We start from the raw sequence: 24,847 nt of genomic DNA, 5'->3' as shown, positions 1-24,847 counted from the left end.
GGAAAGCCATACAGATCCTCCTGAAATAAGATCAGATGCTGTCGTTCATGGTGCTTTCTGGTGTTATCCACACATCACTCCACCCATCAGCAAAATGACCTAGGAAACACCCACATGCTTGAATCTCCTAATAACTATAACTTATATTGTAGTAGAATTCAGTAAGTTCTTTTTTTTTAAAAAGGCCATTTCTAATCAGTTAGCATGAAGCAAATGTACTTGCATTGATGTTCTATTCTTAGTACAGCCCTAAATAATAATACAGGGCCAGTCTACCTGAAGGACACTCTTGTTGCCCTTCCTACTGTTCTGGCAGGGTTAGAACTGCCAACCTTCCTACATAATAATCTTCTACAGAAAATCTGGGTGGACAAGAAGCCCCTTCCATAAACGCCAGAGAACACCTGTGCCAGTCTATAGGGAGAGCCGAATGCAGATATCTTTTAATGTTTTGGGTTGTTTGGTGCTTTTGTGTTGTGTGGGAAAGGGTTTATTAGATGGCTCTCCTCAAGTCTTGCTCACAAGTCCAAATTCTACTCAGTGATGTTTAAATTGTGAACACCCCAACATTCATGAATGGGAAGGTCACTTTGTCACACTGGTAAAAATCATGAGCAATGTCGCCGGCATTAGCTTGGTGTAAGAGAGTGGAGAACCATGCCCATTGTTTCAGTCTCTCTGCCTGCAGACTCAGGAGGACATTACTGCATTGGTTCACATTAGTTATGTTTTCTTCAGTAGGGCTAGCAACTTTTTTTTTTTTAAATTAAAGTTTTAAATTTTGACTAAACTGATGGGACCACCGGAGATGCGGTGGTATGGTTACTCCTACTCCTAACACCTGCTCAAGCCAGCTCTGACTCCTGATTTTGGAAATGTTTTAATGGGAACAGGGTTTATTTTTTTAAATTGTAACTGTATTTATATTTATTTCCCTTAAGGAGACCAGAGGCTTTTGGATACGGATAGCTACTAAATGAACATAGAAGCAGCAAAGAATCCTGTGGCACCTTATAGACTAACAGATGTTTTGCAGCATGAGCTTTCGTGGGTGAATACCCACTTCTTCGGATGCAAGAATACCCACGAAAGCTCATGCTGCAAAACGTCTGTTAGTCTATAAGGTGCCACAGGATTCTTTGCTGCTTCTACAGAACCAGACTAACACGGCTACCTCTCTGATAAATGAACATAATTATCCTTGAATTTTTAAAACGACCTTATTATAATCTAAAAAGAGATGCTGTAGCTCAAACTGAAGTTATGTATTTGATATAGATATTATTGGATGAGGTTCTTTGACCTGTGTTATGTAGGAGGACAGGCTAGAGCAGGGATCAGCAACCTTTGGCCCGTGGCTCGCCAGAGTAAGCACCCTGGCGGCCTGGGCCAGTTTGTTTACCTGCCACGTCCGCAGGATCCACCGATCGCGGCTCCTACTGGCCGCGGTTCACCACTCCAGGCCAATGGGGGCAACGGGAAGTGGTGGCCAGCACATTCCTCGGCCCGCACCACTTCCTGCAGCCTGGAGTGGCCAGTGGGAGCCGCAATTGGCCGAACCTGTGGATGCGGCAGGTAAACAAACCAGCCCGAGCTGCCAGGTGCTTACTTTGGCCAGCCACGGGCCAAAGGTTGCCGATCCCTGGGCTAGATGATCTGGCTTTAAAGTCTATGAGATTATCACCATAATAAAGGAACATCTCTCACACAGGTTAGGAATTGCTGACAATTTGCTGACTGAACTATTTGTATTGAAGAAATTTAAAACCCTTGAGATTAGTTTCAGATGCTCTTACATCATAAGATAACATAACCTTTCTGGATTTGCCTCTTTCCACTCGCACCGGCATTTACTCCTCACTCCCCTTTCACAAGGCTCACTTAGAGGCCACTGCGTCACATGAGTAACAGACAAAATTGTGAAACTCTCTCTCATTTTACCTAGTGTGCAAACCTCATCAAGGGCAGAGAAGAGAAAATCAAAGTTGGACTAGTCAGAGAGAGGAGTACAGAGCTAAGATGAACTTCCTTCCATATTTCTCCATTGAGACCTGGGGTCTTCTGATCACCCTCCTCGCTCTCCTGATACTGTAAGTGCAGTTCTATACACTACTTCTCTTCTTGTGCTATGTCCTTCAAGATCTTGAGAACTGTCAATATCTTAATTCCAGTGGTCTCCTGAAATACAACCTGCGCTTCAGTCCTGTAGGACAGGGGTTCTCAACCATTTTCTTTCTCAGGCCTCCCGAACATGTTATAAAAACCCTATGGTCCAGCTATGCCACATCAACTTTTTTCTGCATATAAAAGCCAGAGCTGGTGTTAGGGGGTAGCAAGCAAGGCTATTGCCCAGGGCCCCACACCACAGGGGCCCCCGCAAAGCTAAGTTGCTCAGGCTTCGACTTCAGCCCCAAGTGGCAGGGTGCAGAGCCCCAGGCGTCAGTCCTGCATGGTGGGGCTTCGGCTTCCTGCCCTGGGCCCCAGCAAGTCTAACTCTGGCCCTGCTTGGCGGACCCCCTGAAAGCTGTTTGCAGCCCCCCAGGGGGCCCTGGCTCCCTGGTTGAGAAACTCTGCTGTAGGATCTGTAGCCTCTGAACTCAAAGGGCTCTCTGGCTAGCAAACCTTTTTGAAAGACATATTGACAAAGGGATGGTCCAGCCATTCTTAATCCAATCTAGGGAGATCTGCAAACAGAGTATTTTTGTGAATTGCTATTATCTGGTTACAAAGTATGAAGGTAATAACAATCCCCTTGTGATAGCGGGGGATACTTGTATTGATTCATGTATTTTAAGGCCAGAAGGGACCATTATGATCATTTAGCCTTGACCGCAAGCCAAAGAATCTCCCCCAATATTTCTGCATCAAACTCATAACTTCAGTTTCAGCTATAGCAGATCTCTTAGAAAGTTATCCAGTCCTGATTTAAAGACAGCAACTGTTGGAGAATTCACCACATACCTAGGTAAGTTGTCCCTCACTATTAAAAGTTTGTGCTTTATTTCTAGTCTGAATTTTTCTAGCTTCAGCTTCCAACCTTTGGAACTCATTATACCTGTATCTGCTAGGTGAGTTACAGAGCTGTCTACTAAGGTTTTGGTGGAGGTTATAATTTCCTATTATTTGCATTACAGTAGCACCTAGAATCGCCAAACAGGATCGCAGACCACTTCTGCTACATGCTGTAGAAACATGTAGTAAGAGATTGCAAACTCTGTGAGGCAAGGACTATCTTAAAGCTGCTGTAGAGATAGAATATGCAGTAAATAGAAGTATTTACATATGTAGCTCTATAAAAATTTACATATGTAAATACACACACAAACACACTTCAACAATAAAGAGTAGCAGAAAGACAATACAGGAAAACAACATCCAGGAGGGCAATCTGGAGGGTGGCAATGGGTCCTAGTTTTCTCACTTGCCAATGCTGCTCTTCCTTTAATGGCTTGAAGGGGACTGGGGTATGCATGGGGTTCTCGGAGAAATACTTCTGTAGAGGTTAGAAGTTCATTGCTTCTGAGAAGTTGCTGAGGGATCTTTTTATTAAGCCTGCTCCTCCCAACTACCTTCCTTGAGGCAGGAAAAGCAGCACAGATTTTCACAGAGCTAGACAAAGACTGCAGGTTTTTAAGCACAGAGCCTAATGATTAATGTGGTCAATAGCAAAGTCCATTTATCTGATCTACACTGGCAATTATCCAGCTCCTACAACTCAGTAATATCTGGCTTCCAAAACTGTGACCACCTAATTCTTGAACAACTTTGCATGTCTTAGATTGAGGTGGGCTGTGCAAGGACAAACCCTCCCTCCTGCCCCCATGTACATTCTGCTCTTCAGTTTGGATCCTTTGCTGATCCAAACCCTGATATTTCAACAAACTTGTCTCTAAGACTTCCCAGGTGTCATTTGGCTGCACCCCATGGCTATTCCGAACTTCCCTGTGACAACAGTAATAGAAGCTAAATCCTTCTGCTCTGAAAGTACAGCCCACTTGAAGGGGAATCTTTATTAGCTGTTAGAAGTATAGGGCAATACACAGATTGAACAGGTGTGATTCTACCCAGAGAAGGGCAATGGTTTGCCCACACACTAGCCAGTAGAGATAACTAAAAAATGGGTCCAAATAGTCACACAATCTTGTATCATTTTGTTCTTGACATTTGAAATTTTGACAAAATTTGTTGAAATTTCAAATGCTGACATTTTTCACCCAGCTCTACTATCCATTTTTTTGTACCCTTTCACTGAGATTTGGGGTAGCTTAGATCCCAAACAAATCAAAATGCAGTGTTTTCTTTTTGTTTTCATATGAAAACTTCCTAGTTACCTACAGGGATTAAATTGGAGCACCATTCCCCTTTCTCAAGGTGGAAAGGAACAGATTGGGTAGATCACATTACAGTTACAAGTGTGCTTGTAAGTCTGTAGTGTTCTGGCAACATTTCAAATTAGGTAATTCTACTCTGCTATCCTAAAATTCCCCTGTGATTTCAACTGGGCATGGAGTTTGTTACCATCTGTCTGGGGAATCTTAAAACGTTATACAAACATCAATGAATGAACCACCCTGACAAGGTGTGAGGAAGAGAAGTACTGTATAATGGAAAGCAGAGGCACAAACCAGTAACTGATGTGCCCTATATCACACAGCAAGTCAGTGACGGACCCAGAAATAGAGCATGTATCTCCTAACTCACAGGCCTGTGCTGTACGCCTTGGTGACTAGGCCACTAGGGAGAAGGATAGCTCAGTGGTTTGAGCACTAGCCTGCTAAACTCAGGGCTGTGAGTTCAATCCTTGAGGGGGCCATTTAGGGATCTGGGGCAAAAAATTGGATGATTTAGTAGGGGATTGGACTAGATGACCTCCTGAGGTCCCTTCCAACCCTGATAGTCTATGAAAAAACTCCAGAGCTGGAGCATTTCAGTGCTGGGTCAGTAAACTCCATTATTATCTCTGTGCACCTGGGGGAAGAGCTAAGCATACTGATGCTATTGCCTCCCATCTGAGTTTTCTGTACATTAAATCACAGTAGGGCTTTCAATGGAATTCTGCTGGTAGAGGCAGCTGAGGGAATGTGCTAAATTTGTGTATCACCAGACATTTTTTGGGCAGCACTAGCCTTGAGGAGCCTCCAGTAGACAGAAGGATGTCGACACTTCCCACCACAACCTCCTCCTGCATCCAGACAGAGTTTGAGTCTAAGATTTACTGTGGCAGAATCTGGGATAGACGGTGGGGTGACTATTGCTCAGTGTATAACTGCTTTGGGATCCTTTGCATGAATTATAAATATTGATAAACATCTTATACAATTTCCAGTGTCAGTATGATGCACAATAAAATACAGCATCAGCAAGAGGTCAACCTTTCAATACACTCACCCTTTTTAAAACCCCACAATCCCCCTCCTTGTTCCGGCCTAAACAAGGCCTCCGGCTAAGGTTTCCTTGCTAAACATTAGAGCTATAACAGTCACCCAGTGATAAAGTTCTTCCATGGGAAGTTGGTAACCTCCATCCAGAAACAAATATTTTGAAAAGCTCTTTCAACATAGCCAAAGACAAGCTTCAAAATGCTGCAGCCCAGATCTTTATAGAGAAGCAGAGAGCCCTGAGGTAGAAGGAATAGCTTTACACCTCCAAAAAAGGGTGCTTCAGAGAAGAGAAATCTGCAAAGCTGTCAACAAAATCCAACCTGTCAGACTAGGCTCCCCGACACACCACTGCACTAACATTGGGTTAAGCACAGGGAGAACAATAAATGAAATTAAAGTGCAGCCTTATAAAAGCTCCGCTCAGGACATAATGTCTGGCGAGGCTTTGGTTTGTCTGTAATAAACATATGTAAGCTTTTTTTCCCCATGGTTCTCTCTTTATTGGCTCCTCTCCCTATGCTGGCAATGAGCCCAGAGAGGCTTCTCTTTTGCATTTTGCTAATGGCTTGAAGGATCCATTCTACTGGAGCAATTATTCCTTTATGAGATGATTGTTTTTACCTCAGGGCTCGCTCATTGATGGTCTATTTCAGCAGTGAAGCTTATCACTGGCTGTGTTTATTAAATAGATTTACAAAATACGAATTTTTGGACCAAATTTTCCACAGCCTCATTCCTGTTATAGTGCAACAGCTCCGCTGCCCCTGGGTAGCTTTGAGATCCAACAGCCTGTTGTCAGTGTTATGTGACCTTCAGATTCTTATTATTTTACAGATATGGGATCTGGCCATATGGTTTATTTAAGAAACTGGGTATTCCTGGGCCAACACCCCTGCCTTTCTTTGGGACCATCTTGGAGTATCGCAAAGTAAGTGACTGAGGGCTCGAGAAATACACGTCCCTCATATTACAGTACCAAAACATTTACACTGCACTGATGGATATATCCAGTACAAGCTGCTCTGCTCGCATGTGGAGACCCAAGACAGCAGATAGTCTGTGTAATGTAGACCATGACACCTATTCTGTACACCTCAAGTAAAGGACCTCATGGGACCTTGGTGCTAACTCAAAAAAGACAAACATAGATGTAGCTGGCTTGCAGACTCATCATTTACATTTACACCATTTTTTTGGTACACCGTTTACTTACAGTCGCCTTAAGTTCAGGTTTGACATACGGGCACACATATCCAATGATATTCTTAGGAGGGTCTTGTTGCTCACAAGGTCATTGGAAGTCACACAGGCCTCAGGAACAGCCTATACAGGAGTCTTCTCAGCCCAGCTACCAGCTTTAGCTTCACTTTCCCATCTCAGCAGGCTTCCTGCTTCCTCCTTATATGGCACAAGCAAAGGAAAAGTACATGGCTCCTTCTTAAAAGGGCAGCATTCTGTCCCTTCTGACAATTACAATGTATTTGCATAACAGGCAAATTTTTATTTATTTATTAACTACTAAACTACTTGGGCATCTATTGGATTGTCTGAACGCCCCTAACCGAACATGGTAGAATAAGGGTCGGCAACCTTTCAGAAGTGCTGTGCCGAGTCTTCATTTATTCACTCTAACTTAAGGTTTCGCGTGCCAGTAATACATTTTAATGTTTTTAGAAGGTCTCTTTCTATATGTCTATAATATATAACTAAACTATTGTTGTATGTAAAGTAAATAAGGTTTTTAAAATGTTTAAGAAGCTTCATTTAAAATTAAATTAAAATGCAGAGCCCCCCGGACCAGTGGCCATGACCCAGGCAGTCTGAGTGCCGCTGAAAATCAGCTAGCATGCCACCTTTGGCACACATGCCATAGGTTGCCTACGCCTATGGTAGAATATTCCCTTCCTCCAACTCATCCCAGGAATGACAGGTAGACCCATCAAGCAACAGGCAGACCCAGCAGACAGGCAGACCCATCAAGCCTACCCAGCTATGTTTGTGGTTTAAAAAAGAAATCACAATAACGAACATCAGGATGAACTATGTGCACAGATACATGTATGATGTAACCATCAAAGTCAATGTGCATGTCTATCTGAGGGCGGCATTTGCTTATAATGTAGATCCTCGAGTCCCTAGGCTGTTTCTGCCATGTAGCTGCTGAAATTTCTGCCTGAGTACTCTTGCTCCACTTCTAATTCCATCTTAAAATTCCTTTTGCAGGGTATGGTGGACTTTGACAAAAACTGCTTTCAGAAATATGGGAAAATCTGGGGGTGAGTATTTTTACTAGACAGTATTCGTCAGCTCAGGATCTTTAAAGTTCACCCAAAATCTAAATCAGATGGTGAAAAAAAAATCCATCAGAAGAGGCGAGCTTAACATCATGTTATAGAGAGCTTAACCTGGCTTGTCAGATGAAAAGTGTTCAAATTTGGATCCAAATGACTAGATCCTGCTTTCAGTGATGACAATAACAAAATTCCCACTTTCTTTAAAAGGAACAGGATCCAGCAGGGTTTATAACTCAGGTGTTCTATTCTTCTTGTTTAAAACCTGTGACAGAGGGTATATATATACCCCAGATACTCCCTTGAGAAACAGCCATAATACTGTAGCTGATAGGAGCTATAGAAATACCCAAGATAGACTGATAGGTCTGCCTTGTCACATCTGTCCTGATGAAGGGCAATACATCTGCATTACCACCACTCTTATTCTGCATTGGATGTTCGCTTCATCTTTTATCACTATGATTATAACTCCGGCTCTACATCTGGAACACACCTTGTTGTTTTCAGCAATGTATATATCTATTCATTGTAACAGCTCTCAAAAAGTTTCAGAGTCTAGGGAAAATACCTTTAAATGCCCCCCTCCCCACACAATTTTCTCTCCTTTTCCCCACAAACTCTTCTACCCATTAGTTGTTATTATGTATTATTATAGCACATAGGATCCCCAGTCATGGCCCAGGACCTCATTGTGGTAGGAGCTGTACAAACACAGAACAAAAAGACAGTCTTTGCCGCAGAGTTCATAATCCAAGAATAAGACAAAAGACAACAGGACAAGGAAACAATGAGACAATACCAGTCAGCACGATAGGCAGTGGGTCTTCCACTCCGCCACTCCTATATCTCTGAGCTCCTTCATCCTCCCTACAGCCTCCTCTGCCCTACTCTCCTTCTACAACTCACATTACTCTGCTTTCCAACTCATTCTCCCTACAGCAGTCCACATATCCTTGCACCAGCCGTCTTCCTGCCTTCTCTCCCTCCCATCGTCTCCTTATAATTCCCAATACAGAGCCCAAGGGCAGCCATGTTCCTTGAGGGTAGCCCATTGGAAACAATGTGAGGGAGCAAACATCTTTACTAGAGGCGGCCTCACTTCTACGCACAAAATAAGGAAATGGAAGCCATCTTCACTAAGGGCACCCTCCGGCTTCAAACACTTTGAAAGTAATGGGAAAGGGTGGGCATTTTGAAGAAGGGCAAAATTCATGCGTTTGATGCCAGAAATCAGTACGCCATCAGAAACTTAACACAAATGCCTAAAATGTCAAGAGTTAACAACTGATGATTCACAGCACCTTAAACTGCCATGGATTGCAGTGGGTGTCGTAGGTGCTCAGTCCCCCGTACACTTGGATCTTTTCTTTAAAATTTTGCAAAGAAACTTGAAGAAATCTCTTAATTTTCACACTGTGTTATGAGTCAAGGTGACAGCCTGCTGTACATTCTTTTTTGTAAAAAAATCTTTCCATATCTATTCTATTTCTATAATGTAGAAATGCTCCCTAATGACACAGGACAAGGTGCTCGTGTCACAGAAAAAATTGTGTCCTTTGTCTGGTTTTGGAAAGATGTTTTCAGTACAAATTCTATTCTAGCTCCAGTGGGAATGAAGGGATCGATTTATGAAGAGATTAAGGAACTGAGTATGTATTGCTTGGCAAAATGAGGACTTGTAGGGAACGGTCTACATGTATCTGAAGGATGTAAACGTCAAGAAGGCAGTGGTGCTATTTAGAGGATTTGAAAAAGACATAACTAGGAAGAATGGGATGAAATTAAATGAGCATCATCAACTTAAAAAACACACTTCTGTCTGCAAATCCTTTGCCTATTGTTACCAGTAGCACCTTGATGACTATAAATGAAAGATTACAGAAAACATATTCCTATTTTTCATACCCAGTCATGGACTTTACTATAAAAAGCTCATGAAGACTAGATATTGTGGCCATCATAGAAAACTTGATCAAGGATCTTCCATTGAATTCATTATTTTCCATTGACAGTGGTGGGTTTTGCAATGTGTTCTTTTTTCCATAGGCTTTACGATGGCAGACAGCCTGTGCTGGCCATCCTGGATTCTACACTCATTAAAACTGTGCTGGTGAAAGAGTGCTACACCACCTTTACCAACCGCCGGGTAGGTTCCAATCTTTAATCTTCTTCATTAAGACGTAATAAAGTCTTAAACGAAAACAATCTCAATTACCGTTAGAAACACACAGTATAGGTATGCATTAGCATCTCTTAGTACATGAGAATGAATGTACATCTAGGATTAAGCTCATTTTCCACTGCACGTCACTCCACTCCTGCACTAAAGAAGGAGGGAGGAAAAGCTCAGTTGGAATAGAGTGCTTTGGTTCTCAAAGAAACCTATTTGATTGCACTTTAAAAAGCGGTTGAACCTATTAGGATAGTTTACTGAAACTGGCAATGCAAAACGCTCAGGACAAATTCCACTCAGTTGAAACAATCAATGAGAGCTAAATATGATCCTTTCTGTGCTTTGCCTTTTCCCCCCAGAGATTTGGTCCAACAGGAATGCTGAAGTCGGCTATCTCCCTAGCTGAGGACGAGCAGTGGAAGAGGATTCGCACTGTGCTCTCTCCAACCTTCACCAGTGGGAAGCTAAAGGAGGTAAAACCCAGAAGAGCAGTCACAAACCTAAACCACTGGGCCAGTGCAGACAGCACTGAGGCAAAGATAGTCACAATGGTCTGGTCTCTTCTGTCAGAATCAGATTACTAAATCAGCTTGTTTCCTTTGCATCGCTTAATGTAAAAAGGAAAAGGATTAAACTGAAGATCCCAGAAAGCTGAAAGCGATGATGTTTGTGAATGTTTATGATTCTCCCCTAGACTATTAGAAACCATGTTTTAAACAATAGGAAAAGTTACTATATTAATTATCCTTAAATAGGACATTTTTATTTGTGTGCTCTGATTTATATTTCAGATGTTTCCCATCATGGTACATTATGGGAAGGTTTTGGTGAGAAATGTTCAGAAGCAAGTGGAAAAGGATGAGCCGGTAGCTGTTAAAGAGTGAGTAATTCTGTCCTGCAAGGCTGGGACTTGTCAGACAACAGCTGTTGATATAGTGTGATTTTTAGATTGTGAGCTCTTCGGGGCAGGAATTGTGTCTGTCTGGGGTGCCACAGCCATTAACTGACAAGATCATCACAACACTTGAGCAGGCCTGACTCCACCACACATGAGCTAATAACTATGAAATACCCCGAGGAAGATTACGAGATTCTAGGCTATGCAAGTTCTGAATGAGGCTTTTTGGAAATTTGCCTGTTTCCTCACAGATGCAATACTGGTATTGCGTAAAGTTCTGAATGAGGCTTTTTGGAAATTTGCCTGTTTCCTCACAGATGCAATACTGGTATTGCGTATCTTTCTTTGTTTTCAGGAGAAGGAAAGAGGATTCCTCCTGAGGGTTTTGTTTTCTTTAAGGAGGTGTCATATGTGAACCAAGTGAAAGGTTATAATCACCTATTTCAAATGTTAAGTCCATAATCCGTATTCTATTTTCTGTCTTTTCTCAGTGTGTTTGGTGCCTACAGCATGGATGTTATCACCAGCACTTCGTTTGGTGTGAATACTGACTCCATGAACAACCCCCAAGACCCATTTGTGAAGGAGGCTAAGAAACTAGTGAAGTTTGACTTTTCCCCATTTTTTATTTTGCTAAGTAAGTTGGCTCCTGCTCATTGAAAACTCCAGCCAAGTTTGTGATCCTGACGTTCAGTAAGAATGAGTGGAGCAACAATAGTACATACTGCTCCATTCCATAACTTAGCTAATGTCTAGGGAAACTAAACTCTCCACCTTGATTGCTTAGTCCTACCATAAGTACAGGAGACTGGATAGATGACCTCCTAGGTCCCTTCCAGTTCTATGATTACACTAGGATGGTCTTATCTGTGTCAAATTATACTCATTTATACCCCAATGGCTATGATAATCTCTAAAAGAGACAAGATTTTCTATAGTCAGTGGAGTTGTGTTGACACAAATAAGACCAACATTTGTCCATTCTATTGTATAGCAGGTAGGAAGGGCCACAATAGTGTAGTGGAGATTTGGATCTGGTTCCTAGGGTATGGGACAGTAAAGGATTTGAGAACATTCAAGCCAGTCTGAAAAAAACTCCAAAGCTTTCAGAATATTGTCATGAGCTGGGTGAAACCTTGTTATGGGTTGAGGTAAAGCCTCATTGAAGCTGGAGTGTGAATGTGTTTTCCATTTAAGATAATTGTAAGAGACACTTAAGGGGCCACACCTAAAACAGAGGCCACGTCTACACTACCCGCCGGATTGGCGAGTAGTAATCGATCTATCGGGGATCAATTTATCGCATCTCGTCTAGACGCAATAAATCGATCCCTGAATCGATGCTTGTACTCCACCTCAGCAGAAGGAGTAAGCAGAGTCGACAGGGGAGCTGCGGCAGTTGACTTGCCGCTGTGAGGACGGCCAGGTAAGTCGAAATAAGATACTTCGACTTCCACTGTGCGAATAGAGTAGCTGAAGTTGCGTATCTTAAATCGATTCCCCCCCCTCCAGTGTAGACCAGCCCAAAGCCTAATACAGTCTGCCCAGAAACTAGCACCGCAGGGACAATGGGTTCAACTGGGTATTGTGACCAGCAGGTGTGGGAGTACACACAGATACTGAGGTCACAGTCAAGAACAGAGAGAGGAAGAGGAAAAGAGCCAAGAAAAAGCCAAGCAGGAGCCTGTAAGCACAAATTTGGTCCTGGAAAAAGATAAAGTGAGCTTTTGGGTCTGAAGTTGGCTACAGAGGCTTCTGTTACCTAAGAAACTGCTCCTTTTGTTCTTGGTTCCTTCTGCATTTGGAGAGACAGGACTTTGTACAGTCTTTGTAGACAAACAAAACTGCTTCAAAGAAATGCCTGATTATCACCAGTTTCTACTTCCAGCCCCAAATCTTGATGAGCTGCTCAGGACAAAAAGGGCAACAATATTTTCATCCTGAGTACGCCAGGCTTTGTTATTAGTTCATTTTTTCCAAAGATTTCTTGGGGTGGGAAGCTATCTCTGTGGAATACTGCTACTGCTAGCTGGAGGAATGTCTTGCACTCACACAGTATTATCAACCCCAGTCTCAATGGCAAAAAAACACCAGATACACATGACTTGAGAGCAGGGCCGGATTAATGTAGGGGCTTTAGGGGCTGCAGCCCAGGGCCCCGGGCTAAGAGAGGCCCTGGCACAGCAGGGCTCAGGCAGGCTGCCTGCATAAGAACATAAGAACATAAGAATGGCCGTACCGGGTCAGACCAGAGGTCCATCTAGCCCAGTATCTGTCTACCGACAGTGGCCAATGCCAGGTGCCCCTGAGGGAGTGAACCTAACAGGCAATGATCAAGTGATCTCTCTCCTGCCATCCATCTCCATCCTCTGACGAACAGAGGCTAGGGACACCATTCTTACCCATCCTGGCTAATAGCCATTTATGGACTTAGCCACCATGAATTTATCCAGTCCCCTTTTAAACATTGTTATAGTCCTAGCCTTCACAACCTCCTCAGGTAAGGAGTTCCACAAGTTGACTGTGCGCTGCGTGAAGAAGAACTTCCTTTTATTTGTTTTAAACCTGCTGCCTATTAATTTCATTTGGTGACCCCTAGTTCTTGTATTATGGGAATAAGTAAATAACTTTTCCTTATCCACTTTCTCAACATCACTCATGATTTTATATACCTCTATCATGTCCCCCCTTAGTCTTCTCTTTTCCAAACTGAAGAGTCCTAGCCTCTTTAATCTTTCCTCATATGGGACCCTCTCTAAACCCCTAATCATTTTAGTTGCTCTTTTCTGAACCTTTTCTAGTGCTAGAATATCTTTTTTGAGGTGAGGAGACCACATCTGTACACAGTATTCGAGATGTGGGCGTACCATGGATTTATATAAGGGCAATAATATATTCTCAGTCTTATTCTCTATCCCCTTTTTAATGATTCCTAACATCCTGTTTGCTTTTTTGACCGCCTCTGCACACTGCGTGGACATCTTCAGAGAACTATCCATGATAACTCCAAGATCTTTCTCCTGACTCGTTGTAGCTAAATTAGCCCCCATCATGTTGTATGTATAGTTGGGGTTATTTTTTCCAATGTGCATTACTTTACATTTATCCACATTAAATTTCATTTGCCATTTTGTTGCCCAATCACTTAGTTTTGTGAGATCTTTTTGAAGTTCTTCACAATCTGCTTTTGTCTTAACTATCTTGAGCAGTTTAGTATCATCTGCAAACTTTGCCACCTCACTGTTTACCCCTTTCTCCAGATCATTTATGAATAAATTGAATAGGATTGGTCCTAGGACTGACCCTTGGGGAACACCACTAGTTACCCCTCTCCATTCTGAGAATTTACCATTAATTCCTACCCTTTGTTCCCTGTCCTTTAACCAGTTCTCAATCCATGAAAGGACCTTTCCTTTTATCCCATGACAGCTTAATTTACGTAAGAGCCTTTGGTGAGGGACCTTGTCAAAGGCTTTCTGGAAATCTAAGTACACTATGTCCACCGGATCCCCCTTGTCCACATGTTTGTTGACCCCTTCAAAGAACTCTAATAGATTAGTAAGACACGATTTCCCTTTACAGAAACCATGTTGACTATTGCTCAAGAGTTTATGTTTTTCTATGTGTCTGACAATTTTATTCTTTACTATTGTTTCAACTAATTTGCCCGGTACCGACGTTAGACTTACCGGTCTGTAATTGCCGGGATCACCCCTAGAGCCCTTTTTAAATATTGGTGTTACATTAGCTAACTTCCAGTCATTGGGTACCGAAGCCGATTTAAAGGACAGGTTACAAACCTTAGTTAATAGTTCAGCAACTTCACATTTGAGTTCTTTCAGAACTCTTGGGTGAATGCCATCTGGTCCCGGTGACTTGTTAATGTTGAGTTTATCAATTAATTCCAAAACCTCCTCTAGTGACACTTCAATCTGTGACAGTTCCTCAGATTTGTCACCTACAAAAGCCAGCTCAGGTTTGTGAATCTCCCTAACATCCTCAGCCGTGAAGACTGAAGCAAAGAATCCATTTAGTTTCTCCGCAATGACTTTATCATCTTTAAGTGCTCCTTTTGAATTTTGATCGTCAAGGGGCCCCACTGGTTGTTTAGCAGGCTTCCTGCTTCTGATGTACTTAAAAAACATTTTGTTATTACCTTTGGAGTTTTTGGCTAGCCGTTCTTCAAACTCCTCTTTGGCTTTTCTTATTACACTCTTGCACTTAAGTTGGCAGTGTTTGTGCTCCTTTCTATTTGCCTCACTAGGATTTGACTTCCACTTTTTAAAGGAAGTCTTTTTATCTCTCACTGCTTCTTTTACATGGTTGTTAAGCCACGGTGGCTCTTTTTTAGTTCTTTTACTGTTTTTCTTAATTTGGGGTATACATTGAAGTTGGGCCTCTATTATGGTGTCTTTAAAAAGGGCCCACGCAACTTGCAGGGATTTCACTTTAGTCACTGTATCTTTTAACTTTTGTCTAACTAACCCTCTCATTTTTGTATAGTTCCCCCTTTTGAAATTAAAGGCCACAGTGTTGGGCAGTTGAGATGTTCTTCCCACCACAGGGATGTTGAATGCTATTGTATTATGGTCACTATTTCCAAGCGGTCCTGCTACAGTTACCTCTTGGACCAGCTCCTGCGCTCCACTCAGGATTAAATCTAGAGTCGCCTCTCCCCTTGTGGGTTCCCGTACCAGCTGCTCCATGAAGCAGTCATGAAGCATGCTGTGGCCGCATGCCGCTCCCGGAAGTGGCTGGCTGCTGGCATATCTCTGTGGCCCCTGGCAGGTGGGAGGTGGCTCCGCATGCTACCCCTGCCCCCATCACCATCCCTGCAGCTCCCATTGGCTGGGAACGCTGTCCCCTTCCCCACAGAGGGTGCACACAGATGGGTCAGCAGCCGGCCGCTTCCAGGAGTGGTGCAGGAAGCCCTGCTGTGCCTCTGGCCGGGAGCCTGAACCTCGCACCCCCTCCTGCACCCCAACCTCCTGCCCCAGGTCAGAATCTCCTCTTGCACCCAAACTCCCTCCAAGACCCTGCATGCCCTCCTGCACTCCAACCTCCTGCCCCAGGTCAGAATCCCTTCCTGCACCAAACTCCCTCCCAAAGCCTGCACCCCAACACTCTGCCCCAGCCAGGAGCCTCCTCCTGCACCCAAATGCTCTCCCAGAAATAAACTAATATAACAGCTGTTCTAAGGTGGTAAGTAGGCTATTTTGAATTAATTTAACTATATTCTACATGTTTAACACCAAAATGTAACCACGGAACAGCTTTATATTAATTAAAAGGCAAGTTTAGTATAGTGTTAATAGCCTCGATGCCAGAATTGTGATCATTTTGTTTTAAATTAGGAAAAAGACCTGTACCTGGGGCCCCATAAAAATCTAATAGCCCAGGCCCATAGGAGAGTTAATCCGACTGGAATGTTCTTGGGGCAGGTATTCAGACACCAGGCTAAATTGTAGCAGGGCAGCAGCAACCTTAGTAAGGGGTAGTGTGAAGCTGCATTGCCCCAGGCAGAGTTTAAGAAGGAACTGCGTTTGAGGAGGGATTATCCCTCTCAACTCATTGTTGCCTTTGGGTAGTACACAAATTGCACCATGTCAGCAGATTTGCCTATGTAAATGGGAGCAGGTCCCATTTGCTCCAGGGTTGAATTGGGCACTAGGTTGCTAGTATCTGGAGCTAGATTTGAATCACTGTACTTTGCTCAGTGCCTGGTTCAGCTAAGAATGTCATTTGGATCCTAACAGCCAACCAGTAAAATCTGGACTCTGAGTCATTCAGAAAAGGGTCTAAATGTTGTCAAATTTATTGTTCTGATTATATTTTTCCATTGATACTTTAAGGAAATGGATTTTTTTGCCCAGGTTGCCTCACTCTCACAATGAATTTCTCTCTGCTCTAGCTGTATTTCCATTCCTTACTCCTCTTCTTAATATGCTGAATGTGAACGTTTTCTCAAATGATGCCCTGGAATTCTTCACACGGGCAGTCACCAAAATAATAGAAAAGCGCAAGAGAGAAACCCGCACGGTAAGGAAGACTTCTCCAATGATGGAACCAAAGAATATTATCCAGTTAGTTAGCCCACGTGAAAAATTCTTCACATGACAGCATTAAAATGCAACTTACGTCAAATAATGACCAGAAGCCAGCACAACAACACACCCAGAATTTTGCTTGAATTAAAGTCCCAGCAGAGTCACAGAATAGAAAGAATGCAGCAGTGACCTCGGGTTACAAGCCTAAATCAAAAGCAATTGCAGTTTGGGCTTGCAATGCTTTTGATTTGACAGCAAACTGGCAGAAGATGTGATCATCCATGGAGTGGCCTAGGGACGCTGGAGCAGAAAGAGGGAGAGATACTGCTTACTCAGCAGTAGATATAGTAATGACTACAAATACTCAATATTCAGCAACATGGTCCCCATAAAAGACGTGGTCTTCACACCAAAGATAAGAGGACAGAGTCACTCTTATTATCCTGCAGGACATCCTCAATCCAGTCCCAGGAGAATATTAAACCCTATCATATAGGGGTCTGAAATACACTTACTCTGATTATTTTCCCCGAAATTGTAAAGCCGTATAAGGGTTCCAAGTAATCTGGATTAAAGAGGTTTAGCTTTGTGGTTCCAGGCTCTACTCAGTGCTCCTTGTGAGAATGAGAGTCCAAGTCTGCTGTCTGTGCCGCCAGCTGTCTTCTAAATGTTACTTCTCTTCCCAGGACCGAGTGGATTTCCTGCAGCTGATGATTGACTCCCAGAATTTAAACACCAGTCACGAAAGCAATGGGTTGGGTCACCCAAATAAAGGTAAAACCATGAAATTATTTATAACTGAGTCCCTTTGGAGGCTCCTGGACTGAGGGGAATAGAATTATTCATCCTGTTAAACTGGGGAGAAGATTTATATTCATTCATGTGCACATTTGCACAACAGTGTTACATAAAATCGGTAACTTGCCTCCTTTCCTGCAATTAAAAAAAATGCATTCCATGGCATCTTCTATAGCATATTAACTAGGGTTGTTCAATGAAAGATACTGCGGTGGTATGTACCTATATACCCAGGGACAAACTGCCCCTTCTCACTCTCCCAAATATTTGTCAGCATTGTATATTTTATCACTATGAGCAAATATTCTCAGTTCTTTTCAGGGGTGGATGGAAGCAGGTGATTTGTGAAATTTCCCCCCCCTTTTTTTTCTTTTCTCACACCATCCTCAAAAAGCCTCACACCTGACACCCCTTCTCTGCCTAAAGGGGAGAAGACAGCTGCCCCGGGAGCCCAGCAATTGACCATTCATTAGTTATCAGGGTCATTTCAGACGACACAAATAGTACTCTTCTCTCAGGGACTGAATTTACTCCCTCTGTAGAACTCAAGCCTTGGGGTGAGGGATGAGCTTAGATCCAAACAGACATTCTCATTTTAACCCCTTCAGTCGTCTTTTCCCTGCTCTACAGGCTACAAGGATGTGATGATTACACCAACTCCAGACCAAGGTCTCTGCTTCACGCTCCAGGTTTCAGGGATGTAGTGAGCTCACTGACCTTACACCAAACTTCCTGCTGAACAGGTTCATCAGGCCACAGGGTGATACGTACACCCATCGTTTACATCTAGTAATTTCTTTAGGCCCTACTGCTTTAATTAGGAGAAACTTTCATAGGGATTGTGGCAGGATTATACGTTACATGATTTTTTTATTATAGCAAACTATAATTATAATACCTGAAGAGGAACAGCAAACTTGACTTCCTTGTTTTGACTGGTGTTTTCTGAATAAGCCAACTCTCAATACCAGGGACTCAAATCAATTATTAGCATCTAATTCACCTAACGTAACCCTGTGCTCCTGCACATGGGACAATAAGATAAACCTTCCTCATCTGTGTGTATGTATATAAAATACAATATGTACTGTGCCACAAACAGCACAGTCTACATACTGTGCATTTGGACTTCACCTTTTCTACCTGTTTTTAATCTCCTTTCACAGTCCTGACTGATATCGAGATTCTGGCACAAGCAATTATCTTTATTTTTGGTGGCTATGAGACCACCAGCTCCATTCTTGGCTACATAGTTTACAGTCTAGCTACTCACCCCGATGTACAGCAGAAGCTGCAGGAGGAGATAGACTCTGTTCTTCCCAACCAGGTAAGAGTATTGGATGCTCAGTGATGTATAGCGTCTCTTTATGGGAAATCCCTCTTCTCTAGTTCAAAGTCAGCAACACTGTTCTTTAAAGAAATTAAATGGTTGTATTAAAAAAATATTCTAAGTGTTGATTCACCAATCCTTTGGGAGCTCAGGAGGATACAGTGAGAAGACAATAAAAGAAATCTTCACCAGCCCACATATAAGTCTTCTCTGTATCTGTTTGTCTTTATGTCCCCCCCTTTCCACCAACTTCAGTCATTTATCTCTCATCAAAATGCCACCAGTCAACAATGCATATTAAAAGGGACAATTTACCTCTGTTTTCTTAATCCTGCTATTCAACAATAAGGTATTTATGGGGCAGAGGCAAAGGAGGAGGGAAGGGGTGAATGTAAGAAGAGAAAGCATATGCACAGTATTGAGGGGAGATTGGCTAAGAGACATGGAGCAGTAACCAGGGGCGGCTCTAGGATTTCCGCTGCCCCAAGCATGGCGGCACGTTGCGGGGGGCGCTCTGGTGGTCGCCGGTCCCGCGGCTGCTGTGGACCTCCCACAGACGTGCCTGCGGAGGGTCCGCTGGTCCCACGGCTCCGGTGAACCTCCCGCAGGCATGCCTGCGGATGCTCCACCGGAGCCGCGGGACCAGCGGACCCGCCACGGGACCAGCGGACCCTCCGCAGGCACGTCTGCGGGAGGTCCACCGGATCCACCTGCCGCCCTCCCGCAGGACGCCGCCCCAAGTGCGCGCTTGGCGCGCTGGGATCTGGAGCTGGCCCTGGCAGTAACAGGGCAAAATGATAACTTATTGCATTTTCATGGGTACCAACTTGTGTTTATAATTTCTTACATTGGGCTCCTGAACCAGTCTTTCTCCACTGAAGCCACTTTTAACCAATATTTTGGCCGCAGCAAGAGGCTCAGAACTGCCAATTTTAACTACAAGCCTTGTTTTCATACAGCTTGTGTGTTTAAGGGGGGTCCCTTTCCATCTAAGCTTTCAGTATAAACAAAATGGGCACCGATTCCTGTTCACCTTGATTTTCCTGTCCTCAATGTAAGTTAACTCCTAGCTTTACCCCCAGTATACCTAGGACATGTACTGTGACAAGAGATAAATTGGGGAGGACAGGATGGTTTTAACACTGATCAGATTAAAACTAGATGTGTAAACTCCCACATGCCTGACAGACATTTTTGCTTTCCACTAAAGGCACCTCTCACTTATGATGCCCTGATGCAGATGGAATATGTTGACATGACAGTGAGTGAAACCCTCAGGCTCTTTCCTTTTGGAGGGCGAATTGAAAGGGCCTGCAAGAAAGATGTAGAGATAAATGGAGTGATCATTCCCAAAGGCACCGTGGTTATAATCCCACCCTACCTTCTGCATCGTATCCCAGAATACTGGCCAGAAGCAGAGGAATTCAGACCTGAAAGGTACAGAACCTATATTGATAGGGAAAAAGCAATATACAGTACTGACATCTTTAAATTCATTCTTAAATATCAGTCTCTTGCAAAGAAATTCCTTGTCATGTTTAACCTTCATAACTGTTTGTAACAAGACAGGCAGAGAGTCTTCAGAGAATATTAAAATACCTGCTCCTGCTCCCACTGAAGCCAATTGCAAAATCCCCATCGACTTCAACAGGAGCAAGATTATATGTCCAATATGAGCAACTGTGTCTGAGTTCTATTGGTCTTTCATTTATGAACTCAATGCTCACGTCTCCAAGGTGCCACTCCTCTTTACAACAGTCACACATAGAAGATAGAGAGAAACATTTTGCCTGGTCCAGCTGACTGATGTCTATGGCCCTGCACTTACACTTGACAGTAGCCTGACCAATGACAGACCATGCCATGATGAGGTGGTACTGTTGCAATGGAATGTTATATGACAACATCATTAACAGCTAGAAGGTGAATATAACTGATAATCACAAGCATTAATGGGACTTCATTACTCTGCAGAAGCTTTGCCTAGAACTCTCACTCAGATGTTTTAAGGACTATCAACTGAACCTCCACAGGAAAACTCCTTGTATCCTATGGGAGCAGATTGCCAGCTCAGTTTCTTTGTTTTTGCTGTTCACTTTCCTGTCCAGCCTGAGGTTGAAATTCATTTCTGACACCACTTGACACTTCTATGTACTTTGTCAAGTTTCTACTGAGGTGCAGATGTGGGGACCCACATGAAAGACTCCCTAAGCTTATATTTCACCAGCTTAGGTTAAAAACTTCCTGAAGGCACAAAGTCCTTTCCTTGGATGGTATTGCTGCCACCACCAAGTGATTTAAACAGGCATTCAGGGAGGGGCCACTTGGAGCCCTATTCCCTGCCCCCCCCAGCCCCTTCACCCCCTTTCCTGGGGAGGCTTGAGAATATACCAACCAAATAAGTTAACAAAGTGAGCACAGACCAGACCTTTGTTTTTTTAGGACACTAAAACCCAATCAGGTTCTTAAAAGAAGAACTTTATTATAAAAAAAAGTAAAAGAAGCACCTCTGTAAAATCAGGATGGAAGGTAATTTTACAGGGTAATAAAAAAGACTTAAAACACAGAGGATTCCCCCCCTTTAAAGTTACAAAACAGGAATAAACCTCCCTCTTAGCATTGGGAAAATTCGTAAGTGAAAACAAAAGATAATCTAACGCATTTCCTTGCTATTACTTACAATTTCTGTAATTTTAGATGCATCATTTCAGTAGGAGCTGAATTACCTGCTTGGTCTCTCTCTTTGTCTCAAGAGGGAACACACAGAGAGCACAAACAAAACCTCCCCCCCCCACCCAGATTTGAATGTATTTTCTTTCCCCATTGGTCCTTCTGGTCAGGTGCCAACTAGATTAATGGAACTGATTAACCCCTTACACATAAGTGATTTTGTACCTCTGACCAGGAGCGATTTGATGTTACTGCCTACATAAAGGTTCTTACCCTTCCCTTTATATTTATGACACCATTTGACACAGTCTCTTTCCCACCCAAACTCATCCCAAGATACATTCCTGCCTGAAATGAGGGCAGTTCAGCCATTCTTCAGGACATCCTCTGTAGAGGTCAGTAAGGGCTCTGGTGCTGTGAAGCAACCCCTGACTTTGCTTTCATGAAGTTCCCATGAAGTCATGGGGAGAAAGGATAGAACTTTGATCTTGAACTGAAATTCCCCCATAGGGCAAGAGGCTGGGTAATTGTTAGACCATTAGTGTGGCAATACGAGTTATTTCTAAAACCAGATCATGTTTCTGTACCTCAAAACTGAGCATGTTCTTTATAAAAAAAAAAGATATTTCTGGTGAAGTCACCCCTGGGGTAGCTCTGCTGATGTCAATGGAGTTACAGCAGGCAAATATTTGTGTCTCAGTTCCTGCATAAATGCTCATGTGCTTGTATCTGGAACCAGGTTCAGTAAAGAGAACAAAGAGACGATGGATCCTTATGTGTACCTGCCCTTTGGAGCTGGACCCAGGAACTGCATTGGAATGAGGTTTGCTCTCCTCTCCGTAAAAGTTGCTATTGCCAGTCTGCTGCAGAATTTCACCTTCAGACCCTGCAAAGAAACTCCGGTGAGAAATCCAGATTTATATGCAGTTATTTACAAAAAACAGTTAATATAAAACTGCCTCAATTTATTTGGCTAGAACAGTGGAATATAGTGCAAGATAAATATGCAACACAAGATGCAAAATGAACAGGTATAATACACGGCAGACTATATACCATATTTAGTGTACATAATGTGAAGTAGTCTGAAATTTACAATGGAATATTCTGAAAGGGAAAAGAGACTGTCTAGGAGAGAGAAATTAGAGGGCAGAGGAGAGGGAGAAGGATTAATCAGCTTTAGTGGAAACCTTCAATCAGGTACATTAGTTGATATCAGCATATAGTGTTCCATACAGAAATGAAATGGCTTGACTCATATCTAGTTACACTATCAATGAGTCCTTGTTTTTGTGTTCAAGCCCCTAGGCAGCTTAAGGTGAGGTTTCTGCAAATCATGGCTCATCCTTCATGTATTTAGTAAAGTGGCCCCTTTGAAGTCCAAATCCCTTTTGCGTAGTTGCCTATGTAACATTTCCCTAAGAAAACAATGGCTCGAGTCAAAATATTGCCAGACTTCCAATGCAAAGTTATAACCTGCTTTGATAAATATTAAGATAATAGGCTTTAAACATTTTTAGCAGGAAACAACCTCTTGTTGAGATGAACAGTACATATCTGAAAGCCAAAGGCCTTCACAAACCATAACCAGGAGAACTATAATGCAGACATACTGTGACACAGACATATTAGACTCTTGATGAAATCCTTTCTCTGTCATTCCCTGGAACTAGGAACTTTTCTGTTCAGAAATGCACATTTATCGCCTTCCCTGAACATCATGGAGAAATATTTAGTTGTGAGTCATGGAGCCAAAGGGTGCAAGGGACTGTAAGAACAATCATAAATAATCAATCTCCACAAATAGCATTTCAGTAGGTGCCCATATGAGCATCCAAAAGTATTCTCTTGGACAATTGGTTATAGGACGGCAAGTGAATGTTTGTTATTGGTTCATTTAGTTTCATCAGGACTCAACTCACTTCCTTTCAGTAGGACTACACAGAAAGAGACCATTCTACCTGAAGGCAGTGATATATATGCTGATAGTTTCAATTTTACCGTCACCAAATCCTAGCCAAAATGTTAATGGAATGCTGTGACTTGCAAAATAAGCCATTTTGATATGTGGTTTGGTCCAGGCCTGCCTCTACCCAAAAATCAGGCAAACCTATTCAATACGAGTTTCATTTAGAGATTTTGGCTTAGTTTAAACCTACAAGTCAACTAAACCAATGGTAGAGGGAAGTCTGTGAACCCCAGGAGATTTGCATGAAGCCACTGTGAACTGAAACATCCATGTTTAGCACAAATCTTGTTGTAAACTTCAAACAGGGAAAACCGAAGACCTGTGACACAGATATACAAGGGTTTGTGTTCCTGAGTAGGCCAGAAACAGTCCTATTCCCAAGGGCAAAATGCCTCTGTCCTATATCCCCTTTTTATCTGTCTTTTATTCAGTGGGATCTAAATGACCTTCTCTAATTACTGCAGATACCTCTCAAACTGAGTTCAAACGCATTCATAACTCCAGTGGACCCTATCATTCTGAAGTTGGTCCCCAGAACCACAGAATCGAAGGAGTAAAATCCAGTGGAGTTTTATAGCAGCTCTTCAGAGGCCAATGGCTGCTGTACGAACAGATACTTTACAAGTTATTCTGGGAAGCTAATGTAGGCACAGAAGAGTTTAATTCAGAAGACAATTGCTAAATATTTGCAGAAAAGCATGACTAGAGAAACAGGGAGAGACAAAGTGGGTGAGGTAAGGAACCATTAGACTATATGCTAACTACTTATGCTAAACTATGTGTTGGATGTTGTATTTAGCTGTGACACACATTCCCAGGCCTGGAGAGGAGCTCCGTGTAGCTGGAAAGCTCGTCTCTCACCAACAAAAGTTGGTCAAATAAAAGATATTACCTCACCCACCTTGTCTCTCTAATATCCTGGGATCAATATGGCTACAACACCACTGCAACCAAAAAGCATGTTTGTCAAAAATGTAATCTGAGTCATTGGACAGTAATTATACAGTAAATAGCTTTTCTAATTCTGATTGTATAAAATATATTTACAAAGTAAAGTTTCCACTAAAAAGCAACACCTCATTCACAAAGTTATCTTCTGCTACCTGGTCTACAGTATGGAATTTAATCAAGTCTGAACAGAGTTGTCAGCAAATTGCATTAGCTGAATGGGCTTGGAACACAATTTAGCAGTAAGCGGGGACAAGGGCAAACCATGCTCAGTATTGTGTTAGCTAATTAAACTCAACCACACCTAACCCTTGTTGACAGACATGACTGCTGGCAACT

General features: G+C 42.7%; 1 protein-coding gene across 1 annotated transcript; it reads left to right on the top strand.

The window, feature by feature from the left end:
• Nucleotides 1-1,934: 1,934 nt before the first annotated feature.
• Nucleotides 1,935-24,372, top strand: LOC123344439 (cytochrome P450 3A21-like). Its single transcript, XM_044980659.1, has 13 exons — nt 1,935-2,090; nt 6,216-6,309; nt 7,605-7,657; nt 9,722-9,821; nt 10,208-10,321; nt 10,640-10,728; nt 11,238-11,383; nt 16,658-16,785; nt 17,480-17,567; nt 18,758-18,918; nt 20,132-20,358; nt 22,331-22,493; nt 24,025-24,372. The coding sequence occupies exons 1-13, from the start codon at nt 2,020-2,022 to the stop codon at nt 24,115-24,117; spliced, it is 1,527 nt and encodes a 508-aa protein (XP_044836594.1). The 5' UTR covers nt 1,935-2,019; the 3' UTR covers nt 24,118-24,372.
• The last annotated feature ends 475 nt before the right edge of the window (nt 24,373-24,847 follow it).

Source organism: Mauremys mutica, chromosome 11 (genome assembly GCF_020497125.1).
Source record: "Mauremys mutica isolate MM-2020 ecotype Southern chromosome 11, ASM2049712v1, whole genome shotgun sequence".
In the NCBI taxonomy this organism is placed as follows: Eukaryota; Metazoa; Chordata; order Testudines; family Geoemydidae; genus Mauremys; species Mauremys mutica.
Note: the sequence above shows the minus strand (reverse complement) of the source record. Positions and strands in the feature narration are given on the sequence as shown.